This window comes from Lipotes vexillifer, unplaced genomic scaffold (assembly GCF_000442215.2).
Source record: "Lipotes vexillifer unplaced genomic scaffold, Lipotes_vexillifer_v1.1 scaffold1122, whole genome shotgun sequence".
Taxonomy (NCBI): Eukaryota; Metazoa; Chordata; class Mammalia; order Artiodactyla; family Lipotidae; genus Lipotes; species Lipotes vexillifer.
In genome coordinates this window covers 2947765-2973945 of record NW_006798649.1, presented here as the reverse complement: position 1 = coordinate 2973945, position 26181 = coordinate 2947765, and the positions used below count along the sequence as shown (strand labels likewise).

Genomic DNA, 26181 nt, shown 5'->3' with positions numbered 1-26181 from the left:
CTGTGCCTTCACATAGTTATTATCCTTTTACAGAAGACGGACACCTACATTCTGAAATTTTAATTTAAGGTAATACTATGGACTTTAAACTTAAATACTCAAAATACCTAAATTTCTACCAAACACAAACTGCCTTACACTCTGATTAAATACATGCAGATATTAATATGGGGACTTAAAAATACCTTACATGGGCTTCCCTGGTGGCGCAGTGGTTGGGAGTCTGCCTGCCGATGCAGGGGACACGGGTTCGTGCCCCGGTCCGGGAGGATCCCACATGCCGCGGAGCGGCTGGGCCCGTGAGCCATGGCCACTGGGCCTGCGCGTCCGGAGCCTGTGCTCCGCAACGGGAGAGGCCACAGCAGTGAGAGGCCCACGTACCACAAAAAAAAAAAAAAAAAGCCTTACATGGATGAATAAATAACTAAATAAAAACATAAAAACATTTATCAGATCATCAAAAGACAGTGTATTTAGATGCAGAAAGAAACCAGCATCACAAGAACAAAATCATTACAGTACAACATGCTATGAGCAGCTAGATGAAAATTACCTGCTACAGAGCAGGGTCAGGAGACTTTCTGAAGGCAGCTTTGTGCACTTAAAATAAGCTCCTAGTTGGTTGCTGAACTGCCAGCAGCCCAGCGCATCACATCTTAGGCAACAGGGTCCTGTATCATCCACAGTATACAAGAACCATTCGGGAAAATTGCATTGCACTACTCTTCTTGCTACTCACCCTCCTGACCAGCAAGTGGGCATCTGAATGAAAAGGGGAACAAAATTTTAAAAGCTAATAACTTACTATTCTTTAAAAATAAAAAAGGATTTTGCTTGTAAGATATAGTATCCTTGGGAGCTTCCATGCCTTCCTTCAGGAGTAGTGACGTATTAAAATCGCATCTGCAGGGACATATTTGTACATTTGACAATCACTGATCTAAGGAATAATTACCTGGTTTATCTTTAAGGGAAACCACATGATTAATGCATTGAGGGCTTGGTTTCCCCCCATCGCATTCCCCCAAGGTTCTACATAAGAGACCAGTAGACCACAATAGTGACAATTAGCTAAGAGGAAGGGATTAGAAGACCAGATGCTCTTGAAGTCATAACCACAGCTTTCTTAGAGACCATATCACGGTAGCAGACTCCTCAGAAGGGCATGTCTCCCTGCACCTGTTCTGAAACCAAAAGAACTCCTTGGGAGAGTTGATTCCCAAGGAAACTTCTTTTACTTCTTCATGTGATCCAAATGGCACCCTACTTTTCTCTCCAGCCCTCATTTCCAACCACCAGAAAGGATGACGTCAGCCCTCTTCAGCTTTGAGAGGCACACAGTATCAGGTAGAAAATATAGTAGCTACAAAAGAGAACTCAGAAGGGTACGCATTTTGTGGAGTCTTGTAGTCAGATGGGCCTGAAACAAGAAAAACTTCTCTAAACAAAAAGGTTGCTACTGATTCTGCTCTTCCATCACCACAGAAGAGACGTTTTAGGGACTGAATTTCTCAGATACCCTCCATTCACCTGGTGAATTTGTCTCGTTTCCAATGTGACAAAAAAGTGACCGCAAACCTATGTATATTGTACCCTAGCCTGCACCACACTTGGAGTGGATGTAGAGACCAGCTCTTACAGCACAGAAATGGTTTGCTGGAGTTCAGCCCTCTCACTTGGAAACAATTAAATCTGAAGGGGTACATTTGCACATTAGGCAAAGAAAGCCAGCTAGGGATACAGTCACAGGTCAGATGTTAAATGCCAAAATGGAACAGGATTGACCAACTTGGGCCAAACCTAGCAAAGAGATGATCAAAACGAAATTGGGTCAGGCTGTGAAACGTTTTGAGGCACAGGGAAGTCAAGTTTTTCGGTGTAACTGATATTCCCATTAGGCATGAGGGGAAGAAATGTGGTGCAGCTTTTTCAGGGCTCATTTGGGTGGCCCCGAATGTCCAATCCCCACTGAACTTCCTGTTCAGGCCCCTTTGGAGCTGACATGCCAAGTTTTTCAGTAGGCTAGTCTCCCGGAGAGGTCTGGCCTCAGCCTTCACATCATCAGGAGAGCAATGGGGGGGAGGCCGGAGAGGAGAGCCTATGCACAGCCAGCGAGGTCTCCGCCTAGGAGCCAGAGAGGAAGAAAAATAAAGCCATTACACTGCCGCCAAATGACTAACGGAGGAAGTTGAGCAGAACCCTCACCCACCCTTCCAGTGCTCCCAGCGGCTCACATCCCCACACGTGTGTGAACACGTTGGTGGGCTAGCACACACCCCTCTACCCTCGGGAGTCAGACAAACTCTAATGGCTTAGTCCCGAGCTTCTTTCCCTGAGGAACCGACCTTGTGACCATGTTGGACCAAGCACTCCTTTCAGACCCGGAGCTAAGCTACATATCCAAGATAGGAGGCGGAAGCAGTAGGGAGCCCCGTGGTAAAAGGAGAGTATTTAGGCTACATCAGCCAAAAGACCAGGCCAAAAAAATGATACTGCGGACAGGGGCTACTTGGCTTCTGAGGGTCCCTACCGCTGTAGTTAACCCGGTCCATCCTGAAATCAGTCATCAGAGCAGAAGTCAACTTCCTTCCATAAACTGGGATCCAACGTTTGACCTTGTGAGAAATTCTTCCCCCAAGAACAGTGTTTCTCAAATGTTAAATGTGCGTCTGAGTTGCCTCGTCATCCAGTTAAAATGAATATTGATTCAGCAGGCCTGGGATGGGGCCCAAGAGCCTGCATGTCTAATGAGCTCCTGGTCCTTGTTAAGGTAACAAGGAATAAATAAGGCATGAGAATAGTGACACAATCCCACCCGTTTTTCCTATCCCAGAAGCAGTTAAATGCCATTTTACCCGACCAGCTGTAATCTCTTTAGAAACAGGAAGGTAATATTTTAGAGGGAAGTGTCCACTAAATTCTAAGAGATCGCCAAAAGTTTTTTTTTTTTTCTTGCACAATAAATAATGAGTTCCATGTTGCTAGTGCGAGTCAGAGCACAGTGTGGTCAAAGGTAATTTCTTCTTAATTCTTGTAGAGGCGCCAAAAAGTACACACGACTAAGTTCAGGTGCCTTCTATAATGTCCTTCCCACCTTCCCCAGAAGGTGGTGCAAGAGAGCCACGCCTCCACCAAGGACTCCAGTCACTCTGTGGGTTGGCTTTTGCTGGTCTGACGCTCAAGTGCCAAGCAGCCTGAGGCAAAGTTTTGGGGGTGGGGGAGTGGTGGAGAACACAACCCAAAATACAAAACAAAAAACCCAGAAGCCTTCTGATAGATTCAAGTTACTCAACAATTTTATTTACCCATTCTACACACACACACACACACAAAAACACATTTCAAATACAGTTATACACCTTATGTGGATCTGAGTGCCATATTTTGACATCAATGTCACCAGATTAAATTAGAATGCTGCTAAGGATTAACATTCCTGCTTTCAACACAGCTTTGCCTAGGAAACATGCAGGATAGCCGGTTCCCAACTCAGTCCATTCCATTTAACCCAGTGGTGCTCAGCCCACTCTCAATCCCTCCAGAGGGCACAGCTGGCGACAAGTCCTTTGCTTTTGCCACACCAAAACTATCACCATGTCAGAATAAATTGATTTTGTTATTTCAACACAAGAAAAAAAAATGTACACAAGCAATTCAGATACAAAAAACACTGAGTAGCTAAAAATCGGTCATGGATCCCCAGTGAAAGCCTTACTGAAAAGAATACTTTTGCCAAAATTTCCTTTGCATTTTTATTGATTATATTATAATTAAGAGGCAAATGGGTAGCAGACTAAAAATATCAGTATTATCCAATGGAATGCTACAGCCCATAGCAGGGAAGCTGAGGACACAGAAAGTTCAGAAAGTGAAGTCCTGCCCAGAAATGGGGGAATGGATAGGATGACTTCAAGTAAAGGTAACAGTGTCAGGCTCTGAGCAGGCATTTCCTTAGCTGAGTTTACAAAATAACTTACAAGTGATGTTCAACCTTCATTTTCTACAAAATGATTAGAATTTGGCTGCTACTCTAAAAGAAATGTCTATTAAAAATCATAGTGTATAGAACTTCCCCCCTAAAGAAAACATGTGGAGTGGTTACTTCCTTTCTTTGTAGGACATGTACAATAGACAGAGAATTGTAGTAACATGCATACAGTGTCAACTGGTACAATTAGAAAACAGTCAGACTTGTCAGCTTACAGATCTTAGTAGAGCCTGTTGGTTAGTCAGCATAGGGACCCTACCAGAATCTGTCAGGCAGCATGTGGACCCTACCACAGTCTGTCAGTCAGTCAGCACATAGATAATTCTAGATACAGTGTTCTGGACATGATGAGTCTAAATTAAATTCCTGGACATACTTCTGATATCTGTGTCACCTCGATCAGAAGTCAGACATCAATCCTGCCAATGTTGCAACCTGATTAAAATTAAAATATTTAATTCCAATAAAATTATTTAATTCAAAGTAAAATATTTTAAAACACAAGTCAAAATGTATACCGGAAAACCTATGTAAAGTTATCAAATTTCTGGAAAACAAACACAATGTGGCCTCTGGGCTTAACAAAGACAATGGAATGTGCATAAGACTATACAACCCAGATAAAGTTCCCTCAATTATTAGGCACTTATTTCCCTTGTCCTTTGGCTACCCTAAGCATCAGTGAGTTTCTCTGGTACTCAGATCTTCTACTCACAGATACACCATAAGATGGATTTATTTCCAAACAGCTGTATCATGTTTCTTCAAAATGCCAGTGTGTCTGAAGATCAAATGTGGGTTGCAAAGAGGAACACCCAGATCCTCACAGGAAACATTCAACCGTTCAGTCTAGGATACAAATATCTTGCACTCCTAACCCTAACTTCTTGGGAGTTAGTGGGTGGGTGGGGGATGGACAAAAAAACACAAAAGAACAAAAACCAGAGATAAGGATATGGGGCAGACCCCTGGCACAATGCATGTTTTTAATAGATTTTCTTATTCTACTTTCCAACTGAATGTAAAACAATCTCCTTACCAAAACAAAAGCAAAAACAATACAGATAATAAATAAGAGCTAAATTCCAATTTAAGGATTAAGATATAGGAAAAGAAGCTAGTTCTCTAAATCTGCTTTAGATTCCTCTTCACAACTGTCACGGAATTCCTCATTTAGTTTTAAAGCAGGAAAAAGATAATCAGTGATTATCAAAGATAATAAAGTGATTTTTTTCCCTTCCTAATTTTCTACCAGTAGATTAAATGCTAAAGCCTTCACCTATTTCTCCCATAACACAGCTGAAAGCCTCAGCAAAAGGTACTCTGGAGTTCATCCTTTCTTACTAGCATTCGTGATAAACACACAATCAGAGTAACGTGTATATACTACCGACACACACTCAAATAAGAAGGGGAGAGGACAGGAAAGAAAAGATAGGGAACAGGAATTCTCTAAAATGTGGAATAAGAGCTCTCTTCTATTCTATGCTCTCCTGGCTTCTTTCTGCTGAAACCTCTCTGGAGGGATCTTGCTCTAAAAACCAAACAACGCTGAAATCCTTGCTGTTGTCAAGTTCTAATTTCTCATGTCCAATCTGAGAATTATAAGACCTCCTCTTCTTGGGGAAGCAAACTAACACATGGGGAGAATGGCAAAATATCAGCAGGCTGAGAGCCCAAATGAACATCCCAGTGCCCTGTGTCTAATGCAGGGGTTTACAACAAGGTAAAACAATGCTAGTTTGTTAGCGAATTCTCTTCTCACTAGGAGTACATACAGCCCAAAGCCAAATCTTAGATCAAAATGCTCCTTCTCATGCATTAGTTCTGAATCACTCTCACCTCACAGCAAGAGAAAAGACGGAATGCCCATTTGGGCTAAAGATGCCACCAGCCAAGCAAAGCTAGACAAGACAACCTTGTAAAAGTGCCACACACACCACCTAGACCACATCATTCTGGGGGACATTCCCACCTCCCAACCCTTTTAGTCTCATACATGTAGGACACGAGAAAAGTCAGAAGGAATCTCTACTCCACTTCGACATCCACGTTTACAGACTCAACGTGGCGCTCTTTCACAAATGTTCATTTATTATAAATTATACGCTCTTGCTCTAAAATAACCTTTTTCAGGGCAAGGACCTTTTCTGCTGCTTTGGTGTCTCCTTCTCCCACCACCACTCCACCCAGCCCAAAGCCCCACAAACATGGACACTAGGTACACATTATATAATGGCTAAACAGGAATAGGAAGTTACCTTATGTCTGGAAGGCAATTTAGAGCAGAATCTAGGCAAGTGGCCTTTGAAATTGGCTGTGATGTCCTACTCAGGATGTAGCAATAAAGGACTCAAGGTCACAAGCCAGCTGCCTGTGATGATAACCTTTATCATCCCACAAGTTTTATCTCAGTACCTCTCTCCAGGGTGCTTAAAATTCTCAGCTATTATCATAGGACATTTATATGACAGTGATTTGTTCCACATCACCCTGCAATGTAAAGTGTTAAAGCCGGAACAGGCTTCTGCCTGAAGTAATAATGAGGGGGTAACTTCATTCAATACTGTGATCTGCTCACACATCTAACTCCAGGGAACTGTCCTTTCAAAACCATGAGGAATTCAGAATTCCCAGGTTGACGCTTGGTCCAAGGAACTACTGTTTCTCCATCCAACAACATAAAATAGAGTTCTAACCTGGAGTATGATTCAGAATCATCAGAGAAGCTATTTAAACACATGCATGCCCAGACCATAATCCCAGAGACTGAATCAGAATTAAGCCTAGATTGGACACAGGCATGTGCATGTTTCAAAAGTTCTATGGGGATTCTAATGAAGATTCCTAGATGAGAAGCACAACAAAAGGTCTCCTATTACCAAACAAAAACATCCCTGGCAAATAGCTAACTTGCTCTCACTGGTCACCTCTAAGAGACAGATTGATAACTTTAAGGTACGGAGTCCTCTCTCTCTTTTAAAAATCTCATGAGGGGCTTCCCTGGTGGCGCAGTGGTTGAGAGTCCGCCTGCCGATGCAGGGGACGCAGGTTCGTGCCCCGGTCTGGGAAGATCCCACATGCCGCGGAGCGCCTGGGCCCGTGAGCCATGGCCGCTGAGCCTGCGCGTCCGGAGCCTGTGCTCCGCAACGGGAGAGGCCACAACACTGAGAGGCCCGCATACCGGACAAAAAAAAAAAAAAAAAAAAATCTCATGAGAACTCTAGACTTGCCTCTCAGAAAAATGCACATACGTATATTCATATATTTTGTATACAAAACTGGGGGAGGTATACCATCGTGGGCCACCAAGGGGCTAAGAATCCCTACTCTAAACATAACCTTGCAGAAAAAATAAAATGACACAAGTAAATGCGAAAACAGTCAACAGCTAGACCCCACAGGATTCTAAGACTACTCTAGACACCAAGATGATATAAATTAATACCCTAGTGAGGGAGATTTAATTTATCACCAGGCTTTCCCAATATCTGGGGAAAAAAACTGCTCACGCAGAACATTTTTTGACTTAAAAAGGAGAATGTGTTGAGAATTACTAGAATGTGTTGAAAATTACTAGTTCACTAGCAGCTCTAGTGAACTCTTCTCTGCCTTTCCCTTGAGCAAATTCAAACCTCAGTGGTGACTCCTAAATCTAACTCTGTCCTTCTCAACAGTCCTGGAGGTCACTGGCTTTGGCAGCAAAGTTCCTGTAGTTGGCAAAGAAGCCGGGAACCACTGGAGAAAATGTATGACACGCCTCCAAGGGCCCTGTAAGAGCTAGAGGCCAGCCTACTCTCCTAAACCTTACCCCTCTGCAGCCCAGAGACCTCACACCTCTGCAGCCCAGAGACCTATGTCTGAAAAATACAAACCAAGATATTTCACACAGGCTGAAAGCCAGCTTCCCCCAGGGTACTGAAGACTTTAGGATTGCTTCTCATGAAAGGAGGCAAGAACTCTCATCCTATGTCTACCTGCAGGCTCCAGAGCATCTGTGGATGTTCTGTAGCCTGGGCTGACCCTTGTAGGACCTGGCTTGAGAGGAAGGGAGAAGGGAAAAGAAAGGCTCCCCCAGTCCAGATCCATATAGGCCCACTGCAGAGAACATCAATGGAGGCCAGACTTCTCTCCCACCCACTGCCCCTTCCCTCCTAGACAGACACACAACAATGCCATGCATCACACTGGGCAATCCAAAGGGGACATGAGAGGAGGGAAGAAAGCAGGCAGGTCACGACTGTGAGTAAAGCACACCTGGAAGAGACAAAGGTAGAGGGGAAATGGGCTTCTGTGTCCCCCTCCACCCTGCCCCCACTTTACCAACACAAGGACATTAGTGAGTTTAGACACTGTGGATGGACAAGAACCACGGCATGCTCAGCCTCAGCCCCAGCTCTGCCAATCACCCCAGGAGAGTCGATCCCTTTTCCTCCTCCTCCAGACCCCCCCAACTGAGGACCTGTCCTAAAACACCCAACTCGCCAGCTTGCCCCTGGACAGGGAGATGTCTCACACCGTACACTAGCTAAGGTTGGTCTGGAAACACATGACCTCACATTCTCTGCTAAGATCCACAGTGTGGGGCTGGTGGGGGGGTGGGGAGGTGGGAGCTGGAAGTTAAATGACTCCTTGGTGATTAGTGACAAGGGCAGGAGGCCAGGATGGGAGGGAGACACACGGTTACACCACCGGAATGCTGACTTGGGTCTTCGGCTGGTCGGCCCCTTCTTGCATGTCCAGGGCACGGAGAGGGCTGAGGGGCTTGAGGGGCCGGCTCCCAACACTGTAATTTCTTGGACGCCTTACTGTATTCGAACTGGACAGAGGCGTAAAGCTGTTCCTTCTCATCCTTACAGGGGTTTGGTTCTTGGGGAAGTTGTTCTGATTGGAAACGAGGGACACCACACAAATGAAAGCCAAGCCAAAAGCTCACTCATAAACCACAGCAGCCTCCTGCAGATGGGGTCTCTCCTAAGACATGGGCCACGGCCTGGTCCCCCAGCCCCGGGAGACTAAAGGTTGTAAGGGGTAGAAGCTCCTTGAGCACCATACTTCAAAGCAGGAAAGAGGCTCAAAGAAAGGAAGGGGGTTATTTAAGATCACACACAGATTACCAGGACAGACCTAGGAACAAACCTATACCTCCTGACCCCACCTTACAGGCACCTCTGGATCCTGCTTTCTAAAGGGAGCGCTTTCTGGGGGGAAAATTTGCATTTCACTTCTGCCAAACACTTTCCATAGTTCATTGGATTTCCAAGAGCCAATCCACAAGGTTAAGACTCAGGAAAGAGATACTGATTTTAAAAAATAGTAATTCCAACATCTCTCCTTTGTGGAAGTAAGCAAACTACATGGGACATGAGTTCTGGATCGGTTTTCCTTTTGTACGTAAAAGAAACCCAATCTCTCGATGTCAAAGGTTCAAAGACTTGAAGTGGTGGGGAACCAGCATGTCATCCGTGGGGAAATACTTACAGTTGGCTTGTCACGGTGAGTGTTCACAGCCTCCACGTTAAGTTTAATTGTTTCCACTTTGCAGCCTGAGAAAACAGAGGAAAGTGGAGAGGGCTTCAGGAAAAAAGCTCAAAGAAAAATTCCTTAGTTTCAGTATGGTAATAAAAGAACATATATATTCCCCAATACATACATACATCCCTTTAAAAATGGAAGGCACTGATGGAACTCCCCTGGTAGATACAGGTGAGGACGTTGAACTTCTAGGCAAACTTCAGAGAAAATTCAAAAATCCTGACCTTCCTCTATCCCCACCTCCTGCCCAGCTCCTAGGCTCATAGTTACCGTAGGCTACAGGAGTAAGTTTGAAGATGGTATGGAGAGGGCACCTCAGGTACGGTAGCTCATCTGAAAGCAGAAAGACCAGGCGGAGGAAGTCTCAGTGTTATGAAGCAAGGTCAAGTTAGTGGAAGAGAGAACCTAAGGCTCCTGACTTTTCTTTACCCTGGCCTGGAGTTAGGCATCTCCTCCTCTAAACCCCCAGACAATTACCAACATAGCCTCCAAGGAAGCCACCCAAGCTACTGAGTGGCTAAGAAAGGAAAAAAGCCCACTTTAGACCCTTCCCTGCAGGCAAAACGAGAGGGAAGGGAAGACTGGGGCACCGTGGGTACACCAAAGGTCAACCTGCAGGCTTCCCAGCAGCTCAGGTAGACCAGGAAGGGAAGGGAGGGGAGTATCGGAGAAGACAGCAGCACTTCCTTATTGCTCTCCCCAGAAACCGTCTACCCTGAATCCAAAGGATGAAGACGCTTCTAAGATAACACCCTCCTAGTAGCCCAAGTAACAAGCCGGGAATGTTCAACCACTTTTCTAATGCTGCCAGGAGTGTCAGCGCAGTGCTGCCCCTTTAGCCAGGCAGGACTGACAGCTAAAGCAGCAGTTGCTCTCCACTGGGGGTGTCTGTATCAGCAGAGTAAATTCAGCAAGTAGATGGCACGGCGGCTGCTGGGAGCCCCACACTGCTGCCTGAAGAATGTACTCTGATTTGAGTGGAAGAGTGGGAGGTCTCGTTGCCAGGGATCCTGGTGCCACCCCAAGTCCAGCCCCCTCCCTGTGGATGTGTCCCCAGCCCTTCCCTCCAATGGCACCTGCACCCTTGTCCAAGAAGTAGGCCAGGAGGCAGCGCATGACAGCCTGGTGGGAGATGACGAGGACGTTGCCCTGACGCTCCAGCTCCATGATGACAGGTTCCAGCCGCTGCACCAGGTCCTGGTACGACTGTGGGGGAAGTGGGGTGGGCTGGTAGGAGGCGCAAGCTGGCAGCCAAGTCAGTGGCTGGGTCCAGAGTTAAGAGGCCGCTTCTCCTTTCTCCCCAGCTGGCTTTCCTCCTGGAGGTTTGGCGCCTTCGTGTCGCCTGCTAACCACCCCCAGCCCTGGTACCTCTTGAGAATATTCAGACTTTTCAAGAGCAATGTTCAGACCGAGAAAATTGCAGGTCGAGAAGAGAAAATCTGAATGCAGCCTGTGGGGTTCTTTTTCTCTCGACAGAACAGGCAAGAGTGCAAGGCAACAAAGGCTCCTAGGGATTTCCTAGACCCCTGTTGTTTTATTTACCTTTGCCTCACACCCCTAGACTATGAAGCCACTTGGACCAGCAAGCAGCCTTAAACATCACAGATGAGAGGAAAATCATTCATATCCCATATATTTACTTGGGGCCTATACCTGCTTGGGGGGTGGAATGAAAAGAAAAGAAGTTAAAAAAGACCATGTGGATTCTAACATATACTCAGCAACAGAGGCTATCTTGTTACCCTTTCTCTGGAGATCTTAACAAATCAATGAGGCATTGGACTGCCGACTGCCAGAGCTGAATTAAACACAGCAGGCCCCAAAGGCAGGAAGAGAAACTAAATGATGCCTTAAGTACTCTTTCTCGGCCCCCAAACTCACATTCAATCCTTCCCCAAAATTAAAGCTAAGCCCCTAGCAAAGGGTGAGGCAGTCACCCCTCGTGAGGGAAATCTCACCTCCCCTCCAGGATATCGATACAGGTATTTCTCTTCATCTCGAAGCGCAAACTCGTCTGGGTACCGCTCCTTAATCTCCGCATAAGTCATCTCCTCGCACACGCCCTGCAGGAGCCACACGGCTGGAAGAGGCGAACTGGACTCACACAGCCCCCCAAATGAAAAGGCGGCCGTGAAGAATATTAGTTATTAGTGCCAGGCACTGGGCTGGCTCCGTTCATGCACTGCAACTGACCGACTAGCAGCGTGAGGGGCCACTGGGAGAGGAGGCCGCCTTTCTAGCTTAAGCTGCCACTTTCTCCTACTGCTGTGGGGAACTTAGAGGTCAAGAAAAGTCAGCAGGATAAAAGGAACAGGAAGCAGGGAAGGAGGGGAAACTGAAGGCACTAGGGAATTCTTGTAGAAGGCATAAAAGGGTACAGAGGAAGGAAAGAAAAAGAAATGCTTACTTTTGCGCTCAAGGACACAGAAAGCCAAGAACAAATTGGAAAGGACTTTTCCAGAATAGCTGACCAGGTGGCCTAAGCAGAAATTAAAGAAGTGAGTTGTCAGCTATTTCTTTTTCCTAGGAGGAAAATATATGAAGGGTCCAAATGGAGCTTCACTCTCTCCAGGTGCCAGGGGCTAGGTCAAAAATTGGTTCAGGTCCCATCACTGGCACAGGTGTGTCAAGCAGGCAGGAAGCCCTGATTGGGGGTGCATTGTTCCCACTTATTCCCTAAACTGGCCATAGATTCAGCTTCCTCAAAGTCCCTACTTGGTGGTTCTAGTTTTCTAGATGAACGGCCCACATGGTGACTGCTGAGAGTTCCTGCCTGAATAGGAGACCCTTACTGGCTTTTTAGCCATCAGAGCTTCCTACTCACAGCATCAATCTCATTCAGAATCTTCCACTGCTCATAGGTCACCCCCAGAGATTCAGCGGTCTGGATAGTCCTCTTCAACTGACTTGTCCACACTTTGAGGTCTGCTATCTCCTGTTCCTCCAGAAACTTCCTTAGAGCCTGGGCAAACTGGGGTGTAAAATAAAAATTTTAAAAGAAAACACACACACAGGGAATTCCCTGGCGGTCAGTGGTTAGGCCTCCACGCCTCCACTGCAGGGGACGCGGGTTCGATCCCTGGTCAGAGGAACTAAGATCCTGCAAGCCGCGCATGGCATGGCCAAAAAAAAAAAGAAAGAAAGAAAGGAAATACAGACACAGACACACACAGACACACACACACAGACACACACAGACACACACACACACACAGACACACACACACACAGACACACACACACACAACACACACACACACACACACACACACACACACACACACACAGAGGACTGTTAACTCAGCCTAAAAAGGACAATGTGTATGACCCCAGTCAAACTCCAAAAGGTGCTACATAGTTATAATAAACCCAAGAGGAAATGAACTTTAACCAGAGCATCCTGTACCGTGCTGAGCATACAAGTTGAGCTCAGTCAATATGGGATGGCTGAATGATCACAGCAGAAATGGTTCCAAGTTACGCGCCCTTCAATACACAGCTAGAATCAGTGAACAAGAAAACGTCTCTTTACTTGGTTGACTATCTGAAACCACAGCCTAAACTCCAATAGGATTCAGTAAGAAGTAAGGGGATCAAAGAGATGACAACCACCATGCCCTTCTAACTCTAAGCCTCGGAAATCCAGCCTGCTGGCTAACTACTCACCTGTTTTCCCCGCACCGACAGGCCTGAGTCACCCCCAATCTTTCCCAAGAGATTGAACTCGCTCTCTCCGTGCCGGCAAAGGTAAATGGTGCGAGGATGGACATGGATATTCATGAGGTAGTAGACGATCTTGCTCTGGATGTAGTCCTGGACTTTGTTCACTAGAAATCGCTGGCCCACGTTTATCACCTTGATGAAAGAAAGATCCCTGGGACAGAGCAGGAAAAAAAAAAAAATCCCCTGGGTATGAAAATCTGAGGATAACAGGAGGAGGGGAAAGGATCTGTATAGTTACTTGCAGGCTCCCAGCAGCTCTTCTGCCTCTCCTGCCACACCCTGACCCAGATGTAAGGAATCAAATGGAAAGAGATGGATGGCTCCTCAGAACAAAGATGCAGTAAACTTTCCTGAACTTCTCATCAGGCAGTACCATTTCCTCAGTGCCTACACTGTGCCAGGCACTGTAGCTAAGTAAGATAAACAGAATTCAGGCTTCCCCTCAGGGGCTAGACTAGATGACCTGAAGATTTTGCTAGCCCAGAAGTTTGTTGAGAAGCACAGTGCCCACCTGAGGCTGTCAAGACGGAGTCAGAGTATGGCATCCGCCAGCGGGGAGGGGCGAGGAGGGGGGTGCAGAACCATAGACAGAGATCTCTGTGCGTTCCCCCCCATCTACATAAATCAAGTTTCTCTCAAAGGCACTCACACAGACTGTTTGCTTTGTGGCCATCATGGAATTGTTCTCACTATAAAAATAATAAGTGTTTATTCCAAAAAAATTTTTTTTAAGAAAGAATGATGCAAATAAAAATTACCCATAGCCCTACCACCAGAGGTAACATCTACACATCACACACACACACACACACACACACACACACACACATTCTTCTAGAATATTTTTCTATGTAGGACTTTGGGCTAACTGAGGAATATACTATTATGACATATCTAGGGCAGTGGTTTTCAACTTCTGTATTAAGAAACACCTGCAAACACTAACATTGTGGGCAACATACTTGAAGGAACTGAAAGACTCGAAAGATGAAGCAGACCACTGAAGCAATTTAACAGTGGCTATGCACACTGTCTTGCCATTTGCTTGGCTTCAGGGCTGTATTCTTATCTGACTAGAGCTGTACTGACTGCATGCTTTTTCAAAGGCCACCTTCTCACGGGTCTCCCTGTGCACATGTCATTCTTCAACATGGACTTGGCATCTTGCTACGGCTCTTTTCGCCCACACACGTCAAGTTAACCTGTGTTCTATGCCACACTGATGACAGGCACTGCCATAGTAAGTAATATCTAAAAACCACTTAAATATATATATTTATATATGCATACACATGTACAATATATTGTTTTATGCAAAATAAATTTACATATTATGTTATTTTACACATGGAATATATGCACATATATTCATATGTATTACTATATATTTTTTACATGTACATATATATATATATATATATATACATATACACACACACACAATAAACTTTAAAAATTTATCAAAAACTGATGACACACCTCTAAGAGATGTCCTGCAACACCTTAATTCAAAACTACTGATTTAGAGCAGTGGTTCTCAACAGGGGGTGATTTTGCTTCCCAGGGCACATTTGGCAAAGTCTGGAAACCTTTTTGGTTGTCACAGCTTGGGAGTGCTACTAGTATCTAGTGGGCACAGGTCAGGGATCCTGCTAAAGACAGCTACAGTGCACAAGACAGCCCCACAGCACAGAATTATCCAGTTCAAAATGTCAATCATGCTAAGGTTGAGAAATCACGCTCTAGAGGACAGACCAGAAGAACTCAGGATAAAAAACAATCCAGTGTTCAGGTATAAGGTTCAATCTGCCTAGAGGCCACAAATCCATACCTTGTTTCCCTGGAACGATGTAAACAGAGGTCTGGATTGTCAGAGGGAAGTCTAGGGACAAGGGGAGAAAGGCTCTTTTCTCAAATGAGACCCCTGCCTCAGGCCCTTCAAACCTTGGCCTTAAACCTTACTTGTCATAGTTGTCTGGGTCAAGGGGTTGATAGGTGACTTTGTAGCACTCAATTCTCTTTAGGAAGTCCTCCATCACATTCTCCCTGTTCCTTTCAGGGTAGTCAGGGCTCGACACCTTTACCTCCTGGAATCACAGGGAGAGCAGGGCCTAGTCAGAGGTCTGCCCTTAACAGCCCTCCTGCCAACAGCCACTGCTAAATAAAGAAAAGGAAGGCCATAGAAGTGGCCTTTCACTGGAGCATTGGCAATCCCCATTCACTGAGAACCCCCTCCCTGTCCTGTGACCCTGGCAACCAAGAAGGGAAAGACAACTGGGGAGTCATGTGCCTGCCCTTGGCTGAAGGACAGAGGCAGTCACGCAGCTGAGGCAGTTCTTGGGCCCCAATCCTTTTATGTACCTTCCTGGGAAAACAGAATGGGATTCAATTTCTCCCCAAGGGCAATTAGAATAGGGTGCTTGATCTGATACACTGCTGACTCGGACCAGATACCTCTTCAGCAAGTTCCCACACTGCTGGGAGAGCACAACCAAGACAGAGTGCATGGATATCCACTCGGCACAGCCCAGCACAACCATCAAATGGGCACTGGCATAAGCTGTGACCACACACAGCATGAGGTGCCCAGTGCATAGAATGCTGACGTCAATGTTACACAACTGGTGGGCAGATGACCTTCCTGTAAGGTGGCCCTGATAGATAATAAAGAGTCTGATCTATTCTAAGAACATACCTGGGTCTCAACATCTAGCTAACACCCAGAACACAGGGCCAGGGCTACTACAGTTTAAGTTTGGCCTCTGTTCAACAGCTAATTCTTACTTTCTTCCTCAAAGCCTCTTTCTTTTCCCAAGGGAAGAGTGTGGAAGTACAAAACGGTGTTCTGGCAGATCAAAAAGATCACCCTGTGTTGTTAAACATGTCTATTTCTCTCTTTCATTACTGGGTTGACTCCCCACTCCACCCCCACCAACACACACACAAGGCATAAAAAGGTGGTGGTGCGAGGGGATGTCACCTACCAGGATGTTGGCAGCAATGACATCGGGATCATCGCAGACGGATTCCACAAAGAACACCTGGCCAGGGTGAGAAGGCAGTGATCAATGAGTCAGTAATGGCCAGCCTGTTAATTAAGAGCACACGCTCATATCTGCTCCACTGAAGCCACCACATCCCCTGGGGTATTTTTTCATGAAAGTGGCCTTCAAGGCCTCTTCATTTAAAAATAGCTCTTACCACATCCCCAGGGCCTCATACATACAGACTAAGGAGCTGAGAAAGGACCTGAAAGAAATCACTCAAGGACTGGCAGTGACTCACCAAGAGGAGAGAATCAGATGTCCAATCCTATCCTCACCCACCAGAGTCAAACAGATCTGCATGTCCCTCCTAACTCCCCACCTCCATTCACCCCTCCTCCTCCAGCTTGGAGGCAGATTCTACCTTGAAGGAATTCTCCTCGGCAAAGTTCAGAATCAAGGCCCTCCTCTCTCGAGTGGTATTGGTAGCATCAAACACCTGGGAAGACAGCCCATAAGACAGATGCACGGGGACTGAGAAATGAAATCCCACCAAGGCGGACCCAAGGTGGGGCGGTGCAGCCAGGCTGCTGAAAGGGGGGAGACGGGGGAGGAGGCAGGTGAGGCTTACCGCAATCTGCCCACTGTCCTCCGTGAGATACACCTTCACATCCTCCAGTGCAACCAGAGCACACTGTCTGCCAAGAGAGCAGAGGAATCAGCCAGAGGACTGGGCCGGGGCCAAGCTCAGGCACAGTCAGAGACATGAACAGCCGGGGTGCCACAGGGACCACACCCCTTCCTGTTCAGTTTCCCCACTGATCAAAACTTTTCCCTAATTAGACCTTTCAACTTGCCCATTGAGATTTTTCTACCATCCTATATCTTTCCTCTTCCCCTGTCCCATGCACGTGTCTTACCCCTCTGGAGGCTTAGCCTACAAGCACACACACAACTTTCTGAGCCCTGTTCTACCCATCCAAGCCCATGGTGAGCTGCCCAGCAGATAACTTCCACTTAAAATCCCCGCAAGGTATTTACTGAAAGGGAAACCAAGCCCCATCACATCCAGTCTCATGACGGCCAAGAAAGAGCTGGCCTGGCAGTCAGGCCTAGAAGACTCACTTGCGTATCTTCATGGCCTCCTCGTTGTCATGCCGGAAGAAGTCATAGGATTTATAGGACTTGACCGCTTGACGCCGATACACCCCAAGATTAAACACTGCAGAAGACACCCATACCCTCCAGCAGTGAAACAATACGATGTCCCAAACGGGACTTCTTGGTCTAATGTCAGAGTGGCCAAGGGGATGAAAAAAGCACCATGGTATGTTGAAAACAACACCAGATTAAGAATCAGGTTAACTTCAAGTTCTGACTTACTAGAAGTTGGACAAGTCTTAAATTGTCTGACTTTCAATTTCCTCAGCCATTTTGGCTATTCCACATGGATACTGCTAGATAATGTAGATGTAAGGGCTTTGGAAATGTAAAGCTCTATACTCATTTAATTCTTAATACTCCTATCAAAGGCATTGCCCCCAAACTAGGCCAATTCAGCCAGGCCAGGAGGAACAAGTGTATGGACAGGGAATAAATCCAGTAAACCAGGAAGCAACCACTATTGCTGCCAGGAGAACCCTGTATCCTTGATGCCAGGGAGAATAAATCTCCCAGAGGCCTGTGAGGCCCAGGAACTGATGACTTCCTTTCCCAAGGAATGCATGGTTGCACCTACCTTTGGTGGGCACCCCAATCCAGTTGAGGTAGCGTGTGAGTTTCTTGGACACGTAGGTTTTGCCCCGGGCTGGTAAGCCAATCATAACAATGAGGGTCGGGGAGTTGGTCATGTAGGATGCCCACGCTAGAGGGAAATGGAAAAGAACAAAACTAAATAAAGAGGGATCGGGCCTCCCTGGTGGCGCAGTGGTTGAGAGTCCGCCTGCCGATGCAGGGGATACGGGTTCGTGCCCCGGTCTGGGGGGATCCCACATGCCGCGTAGCGGCTGGGCCCGTGAGCCGCGTAGCGGCTGGGCCTGTGAGCCGTGGCCGCTGAGCTTGCGCGTCCGGCAACGGGAAAGGCCACGACAGTGAGGGGCCCACATATCGCAAAAAAAAAAAACAAAAACTGAGTTTGGGCTTCAAAAAAAAAAAAAAAAAAAAAAAAGAGGGATCAAGTAAGGTTTGTGCATGGGGCTGGAACTTCATGGTCAGAATCTGGTTTGATCCTCATACACCTCAATGAGGCCAGTGTCCAGGAGGACTGGAAAGGCAAACCGAGCAGATATCGGGGAAACCCTCCTAAAAGACAGTCAAAGGGTCATGTAGACTTCCAGAAAGTACCCAAACTAAGACACATCTTTCCCACTTGTCCAAGGTCTTCACAGAGGTGCACAAGATGGAAAGAGAAAAACAAGTGGCCAGGATTAGAAAGACAGTAACCATAGCATCTTCCTTAGCATGAGAATATCTAGTAACACGGGAGTGATAGAGCCATGAAGGAAAGTCTTGGGCCTGGAGATTCTACCAGTGCAGCACTGAGCTAGCTCCTATAACAGATCCAACAGAGTTTCTATCCTGAGGATTCCATCTAACCCTTCAGAACCACAGGCAAGAGTTTGAGCATGAAAAAAGAGCCTGGCCTTTACCCGTTTTGGCCTTTGTGCTCAGGCCATGAGTTTAAGCCAGAACTTCTAAACCATTTAGACTGTGTCAACGCCTACCTGACATAGGTTCTGACTAGACCTCAGGAAGCCTCGTGGTAAAGCTGGCCCACAAGGGCATCACAGCCAGCCTGCCTCAAAGGTCCAAGTAAAAGCAAGACAGTTTCAAAGCAGGAATAGCCATTGGTCCGCCCTTCTTTAGAAAACAATTGATTTCAGGAATGCTCATTTACAGAGACAGGTCTCACTGGGTAGCTGGGGGCAAACTAGATGCCCAGAGGCCAGGTGACTTGCCTAGGACACGCAATGAGTCATGGGAAGGGCTGGCCCTAGAATCCTGATCTTGTGCTTCCTTGGCAGCTTTTCTCCATAAAAAGAGCCTCTGATTCCTCATCAGCTTGCTCACAGAGGCTGGCTCCTTCCTGTCCATCCTGCCACAGAGGAGTGGTGGCAGAGTGCCCTGCGAGCCGCCAGCCACGTTCCTGGGGCCAAGACCCAAACTGAGGTCATCTGGGAGGGCTCAGATGGGAAAGGAGGGAGGCCCTGTGTGCAGATGGGGAAGAACCACTTTTGCCTTCGTCTTCCCAGCACTGCTTTCCAGAAGGTGCCCCACAAGTAGCTGCTGCTCTTCTTCCCTGGGACAAGGTGACCCTGTCAGGCTAAGAAACAATTCAGCAAAACTGGGGTACTTGGATGGGAACATCATCCTTTATTTTTTGAGAGGGGAATGTAAAAAGATCTCAGTGGAGAAGGGGGCAGAGGGGTGTGGGTAGAGAACAGAGCTCGGAAGGAAGAGAGTTTCCTAGGGGTGTTTGGCAAGAAGTACCCAGAAGCCAAACAGGGCCCTGGCGGTGAGGGAGGGGTGGATGCCCAGACTTGGGGTCAGAGGGGTTGGCTTTTAGTCCTTTACCTACTATGCACATGGAAAATTCCCAGGCCTGAGCAGGAGCCCCTCCAAGGTAGGCAACGAGCAACAGAAGTGATTTTCATCTCTGTCCAAACAGGGAGCACAAAGACAAGCAAACGCCATGCTGCAGCCTCGGCTGATGTTAATGCCTGATCTCTGACCCCTAACAGACAGATCAGCTGCCTCAGGTTTCAGGAGTGAAATCCTCCTGAGTCTTCACTTTCTCCAGCCCAGCACTGCACTCTTCTCAATCACCATGGCTTGGCTCGTTACCTGCACTTCTAGTACTGCTTGGTCCACACCTTCCAGCCCATTAGGCACTCCTCCCCAAAGGTCCTGTTATCCTCCCTGAAGCTGAAAATGAACTGATACTTGGGAGACGCTCTGAGGCCGACCAGGGAACCAGCTGCTCCATGTTTACCAAACTGGACAGAGAGTTCTAAGAACAAAAGAAAACACAGGCCACCAAGGACTCCCCACGGTGGCCCCCAGTACCATACCGCCCACCTCTGCCCATAACACACCCACATACACCTGCTGCAACCAGGGCTGCTCAATTTCCAAAGGACAAAACTAAACCACACTTCCTATCTCGAATTGCCACATGGGCAAAACTAGGTACATTCTGTACTGCCTGTTAAAAAACAAAGCCATCACCACCTTAATTTGAACAGTAGACACTGTATGCTGATTAATTTTGGAGACAATGTAACTTACCCCTTGACAAAGAATGGAAAGATGTTTCAATCCTGAAATTCTCTTCTACCTTCTTTACACAAGGTTGAACTCACTTTCTCAATCTTAAACTTATTTTCCCTTCACGAACACACTTCGAGGGAATGAAGGTGTGATAACTTCCCTCCTACGGACAGAAAACCTCAAGCCCAGAAAAGGGAAGAGCTTGGCCCACAGTCCCTCAATAGAAAGTCAAGGTCAGGGCTCTGACCAGACTCCTGGTTTCATGACTGCCCAATCAGTCCTAGTAACCAGCTCTTGTCAGCACCTGACAAAGGGAGCCATGTGGCCAGCATAACTGCTCTCTAATCTAAGCCTGAAGGGTGGTCTAGAAGGCCACCGGTTCCCGGCTTTCTCATGACCAAGTCATCTTCCACTTTTTGCTCTAAACAGCCCCAATATTTTGAAATATGCTGCCCTTTAAAGTGTGCTTCATTAGTAATACCTTCTTTTTATTCATCAGAAGTCATAAAACTGCCAATTATGCCCTGCCGTTTGACTGATAAGCATAAAATATCGAAGTTCTGCAGCCAAATGCTAAGAAAGTTTATGTTTTAGTTAGCCGTCGAAGCTATAGTTTAATGCCCAATTTCTATCACGCGCTTTGAAATTTAAAAACAGCTAACAATATAGAACTTTTGAGGGATGCTGATCAATGTTTCAAAGGTGTCTAACTTTCCTCCTGTTATTTCTGTAGGGAAAGCTGCTAGCACAAACAGGGAAAGGTGTATATGCAAGGATGCTCACTACAGCATTGTTTGTGATGGTGGAAAATTGGAAACAATGTAAATGTCCATCAGGGAGAGGCTGGCATATCCACACAAGGCAATACCATGCAGAATGAAGTAAATGTGAACTTACCGACATGAAAAAAATGTCCAGAATATAGTTTAAAAAGGGGGGGGGGTGATGGTAGAACAAAATATGTACAGTGTGGACCTATTTCCATTAATAGGATACACGAGAATAAGATTTTGGAAAGAATCAAACAACAGGGACAGGAGAAATGGTGAGATTTTCTTGCTTTTTACTTTCTTTCTGTATTGTGTGAATTTTTCATGAACATGTATTGCTTTTATAATTAGGAGAAGGTTCATACAAGGACTTATCTGTTCCAGACCTATTCAAAATATCAAAGAATAAAAGAAACAAAGAAGGAAAAGCATGTAGACCTTCCCTGCTACCCCTAATTCCTGCTTTCACTGAGCCCTGAAACCAGTTGTCTGAGCACCTTAAGGGCACCTCAGCCAGCACCAACCCCCCCTTCTCCCCCATCCCTGGAGCAGCTGAAATTCCAGTACTGCTCCTTTGGAGGTTCTGGCTCCCTAAAGACATTCTTCAGCCCTCCAGTTCAGGCACTTCCCAAGTCAAAGTCAGCCAACAGGTATAATTAACAGCAGTGGGCTAACAGGAAAGCTATTAATAAAGCAACTGCTGGGTGTGAACACTAAGCAGCCCAATAAGCCTGTTCCAAGATACAGGCAAATAACAGAGAGAAGGGAAATAAACTAACACATACTCTCATAGACTGTCACAGTCCCACAGTCCAACCACGAAAGGAGAAGAGGGGGGTGGGGTAAATGAAAGACAGTGGCTTCAGGACAACCAGATACCTCCAGTGGAGAAGAGGGTAGAACTTGGAAAGGAGAGATCAAGAATTAGAGTCTAGAGGAAGGAAAGAGACCTGGGATTACTGCTTCTTTGACTAATCAAAAGCCCTCCAGGCAAAAAAAAAAAAATGCAAAAAAAAGTTAGGAAGGCAGGTAGGAGAGTCCCATGGAGAAGAAAGCAGAACTAGAAGCACTGACACTGAGCATTGCACAGGGTCAGAGAGACTCCCACAGTTATCAACTCCCCCTGACCCCCAAACACCACCACCTGTTCTCTGCTCTTGTTGGACTCAAGTGTCCTAGTAGCACGAGGGCACCTCTCTTTAAAGTGTGCATTCCACACCCCCAAATCTGGGTTACCATATTGTCAAACAAGAGGAGAAAACATTTTTTACTGAAAATATAATTCTTCACAGAGCTCTTTTAAAAAGTGAGCTCCCAGCACAGCATTTAGACTATAATTCAATCTATATATAATGTTTCAGGAACAAACACAACATGCAAATAAAGTCACCAGTGAAAAATAACACAGTTTAGCCACATGCCCAGTACTCTTCTAGAAGCTGTCCTGTATTTACTCATTCAATTCTCACATCACTCTGGGGAGAGATACTATTAGTATCCCCATTTTATCAAAAAGTAAACTGGGGCATGGGGCAGAAAAGCAAGTTGGTTAAAAGCCTACAGTTAGGAAGCAGTAAAACCAAGATCTGAACCCAGGCAGTCTGACTCCAGAGGCTGCCCTCAAACGTCATGCTATACTAGTTATCTTCCACAGGGTGTTTGCCCTCAGTACCTGGCTTCCTGCCCTGGCAGAGAAAGAAGACCCTAATCATAAAGGTGCACCAACCCCAGTATCACACCCAAACAACCTGCCTCTGCTGCAGCCCAAACCCCAAAAAGCCTCATCAGTGCTACGTGAAAAGAGATGATCATCATGAACCACGAGACTGACGAGGTCATGACATCAAGGTTGAGACTCTGGGGAAAGCTTGAAACATGAGATGATCCCAGGTCTCATGCTAGTTGGCTGTTTCCACCTGCTGATATATATAACCACTGAAGTGAGAAGAACTGACTGATAGCATTCCAGAGGAACCTGGTAGCAGGGACAAGAGTTAGCTTTCCTAGAGGTTCCCCAAAACATCTGGGGACAAACTGCTCAGGACCTCTTGGCCTGGGCTCTGCAGTCTTGCAGTCTATAAGGATGCTTAGGCATGCAGATGCATGGGGGCAGCAAACAACACTTCATCTCTCTGCAAACCCACCTGCTGTCTCTGTCTAAAAGATGGGCATGGAAATGCTCCTGTGAAACCCATCCCCAGAGCAATGAACCTGCAGGGAAAATAGTCTGCAGAGTGTAAAGACTAAACCTGTGAGAAAGTAAGGTGCCCAAGACATGGCGAGAAGTGAAATATCAGGGCCGATGCCCCTTAGGCCTGTAGAAATAAGCTAATGGTTCTTACCTGCAATTTCTGCTGTGAGCAGCACCCTCACAAAACTTAGCCCAAGAGATAAAGGGAAACTGTTAACAGTATCAACCCCAAGGAATTCCTGCACCCTGCTACTCAGCCTTACTCACTGCGTGTACAATAACACTGGCTCTAACTTTCAGCATCAATCAACTGTGCAGATACCCCCAGGGTGGGGGAGATAGAGATTCAGTTAAAGAAAGCAGGAAGAATATGCTGGGCTAGGGCTTCCCTGGTGGCGCAGTGGTTGAGAGTCCACCTGCCGATGCAGGGGACACGGGTTCGTGCCCTGGACCGGGAAGATCCCACATGCCGCGGAGCGGCTGGGCCCATGAGCCATGGCCGCTGAGCCTGCGCGTCAGGAGCCTGGGCTCCGCAACGGGAGAGGCCACAACAGTGAGAGGCCCGCATACCGCAAACAAAAAAAAAAAAAAGAAAATGCTGGGCTACACCAGCAGTCTAGCCCCAAGGACAGACAATTCACTGAGTCTACTTGTTTCAGAAAGGAAATTCCCCTGGTAGACTTTGTTTTAAATTACCATGTCGAAGAACTATTTCTCACTCCCACCAAGCAGCAAAGTCTAGAATTACAGCAATATTCTCAAGGTAAAATCCCAGTAGACAGCAGCCCCTCCTCTTTACCAACACTCACAACATTTCTTCTCTGACATTCGTAGATTTGTTTTGGTTTCATAGTTGTTGTTGTTCTGTTCTGAGGAAGGGGCAGAATTCCCAGACATGGCAGCTCTTCAGGGAATGTCTGGAAGGGACAAAGGGGATGTAAGGAAGGGAAGGAAGGAAATATCCCTCAAAACATTCAAAAGCAGTGCGGTATAAGTGAAAGAACCCTGGGCCAAGGGTCAAGTCCAGCCCTCCTTCTCCCAGTTAATAGCTACATGCCCTAGGATAAGTCATGAATGTCCCTAGCCCTCTGTTTCCTTATCTGTGAAGAGTTGCACCAGAACCCCGATCTATAATGCTGACTTAGGAGTTTACATTCACATGAATTATCTCCTTCAATCCTTCCAATAATCCCATAATAAAACAGATTTGGCTACCATTATTACTTCTCCCCATTTTACAGATTGAAAAACTGACATTTATCAAACTAAGTGGCTTATCCAAGTTCCTTCCTGACCTCAGATTCCAATTTAAGAATCAGGGGAGAGTAGTGGCAGCAGCTGGGGGTGGGATGGGTTGCAAATAGATCAAGTTCATTATCATAAAGTAATTGCAGTCCAATGGTAGAATTCAGTTCTGAAAAAAAAATAAGTGGGTAAATCTCAAACATGTTCCCTGAAGGAAAAACTGTAGCTAGACCCGGGGACAGCCCTAGCACGTCACTATTTCTCTTCTGGTGTTTTTACTCTCAAGCCCTTGTCCGCACCCTCTCCCCATCTATCTCCTAGAAAGCAGTCTATGGAAGAAACACTGGGGAGCAAAGAGGTGGCAAATAACTTCTCTTATTCTGGTGGTAAATAACTTCTCTTATTCTGAAAGGTCACTTTCAGAATAAGGGGTAAGTCCTGACTCGAACGGGGGTGGGAGAGCCCCGAGTTCACTGCGCAAACCCAGACAAGGGACTCGTGAGGAATGAAAGTCCTACTGCTTCAAGGACCTTGCACTGTTATTCCACTGACCACACAAATTCTCTAACTCACACGTCAGCTGCGGCTCTGGGTCCCTAAACGTCCGCACTCCGGCAACGCCCGGGGGCCCGCACTTCCCCGAAACAGCTAGGCTTCATCTTCCCGCTCCTCATTAGGGTGCACGCAGCCCCCTTTCTCTCGCCCGCGTAACCCCTTCAAGGTGCTGTACAGCCGTCGCTCACCCTAGGATCCCTCCTAAGATCCCTCCGGGCTGTGGCCCCAGCACCTACCCGGTAACGCGACAGCCAGGAGCCGACACGGTGGCCGGGGTCCGGCACACCAGTCTCCGGCGAATCACGTGCCCTGCCTGGCTCCGCCCACTCTCGCGTTGGCCCTCACCTGGAGAGAATCGTCCACCAATCGAGCGCCCGCAGGCTCCAGGGGGCGGGGCTCAAATAGGAATCGCTGTCGCTAGCTCCGGAAGAAGGTTGGAACTGTGAAGGAGAAAGATCACAAGCTCGCAAGTTTACCAGCTCTATGGAGGTTGGTTACATCGTTGCCTGGCAACTAATAGGGATGGGGCGGGGTTAATTAAAAGCACGACTTTTTTCATACTCTCGCGAGAGTGAACTAGTAGACGTCTTGAAAGGGTGTGACTTTCTGGTGACGGGAAAAATTTTTGCGGAGATTAACGCTCTCCTCCCTGAATCCCAGCGGGACCTCGTTAGATCCATGAATTGAATAGTAAGCTATAGAAGAGGCTTTGCTAGAGTAAACTACCAAAGTACTTAAACTGATTACATCTTAGGGTGTTTGCATATTCCCTTAGGTCAGACACTGTAAACTAAGAAAATCAACTACTCTCATCGCTGAACCAGGGGCTTCCCTGGACCCATGCACATATTCCAGTGGACTTACCATCTTATTTATTCTCCCGCTTACAGCCCACGCTGTAACGTCTGTTATGGCCATCTT

The 26181-nt window shown here is 46.7% G+C and overlaps 1 protein-coding gene across 2 annotated transcripts; it reads right to left on the bottom strand.

Annotated features, from left to right (window-relative positions):
* Positions 1-403: 403 nt before the first annotated feature.
* On the bottom strand, positions 404-25509 carry PFKFB2 (6-phosphofructo-2-kinase/fructose-2,6-biphosphatase 2). Of its 2 annotated transcripts, none has more exons than XM_007470718.1 (15): positions 24270-24380; positions 17969-18094; positions 17356-17452; positions 16862-16928; positions 16655-16729; positions 16231-16287; positions 15209-15333; positions 13190-13397; positions 12348-12494; positions 11482-11586; positions 10600-10729; positions 9794-9856; positions 9470-9534; positions 8693-8872; positions 404-2124 (listed from the first exon to the last, which is right to left on the bottom strand). In XM_007470718.1, exons 1-15 carry the CDS (start codon positions 24355-24357, stop codon positions 2062-2064), a joined length of 1596 nt encoding a protein of 531 aa, XP_007470780.1. In that variant the 5' UTR covers positions 24358-24380; the 3' UTR covers positions 404-2061. The 2 variants fall into 2 exon arrangements, with proteins under 2 accessions (XP_007470780.1, XP_007470781.1); XM_007470719.1 differs by lacking the exon at positions 404-2124 and adding an exon at positions 25449-25509 and having other exon boundaries at positions 8534-8872; positions 24270-24377.
* Positions 25510-26181: the final 672 nt, after the last annotated feature.

What these genes read in the sequence shown, in the direction of transcription:
- PFKFB2 (XM_007470718.1), bottom strand. Translation starts at nt 24,357, where the DNA reads ATGTCTGGGAATTCTGCCCCTTCCTCAGAACAGAACAACAACAACTAT. An exon ending in AGGACAGTGGGCAGATTGCG is followed by an intron (nt 16,730 to 16,861) that starts GTAAGCCTCACC and finishes CTGTCTTCCCAG; the next exon opens with GTGTTTGATGCTACCAATAC. An exon ending in TGTCGGTGCGGGGAAAACAG is followed by an intron (nt 12,495 to 13,189) that starts GTGAGTAGTTAG and finishes TTTACACCCCAG; the next exon opens with TTTGCCCAGGCTCTAAGGAA.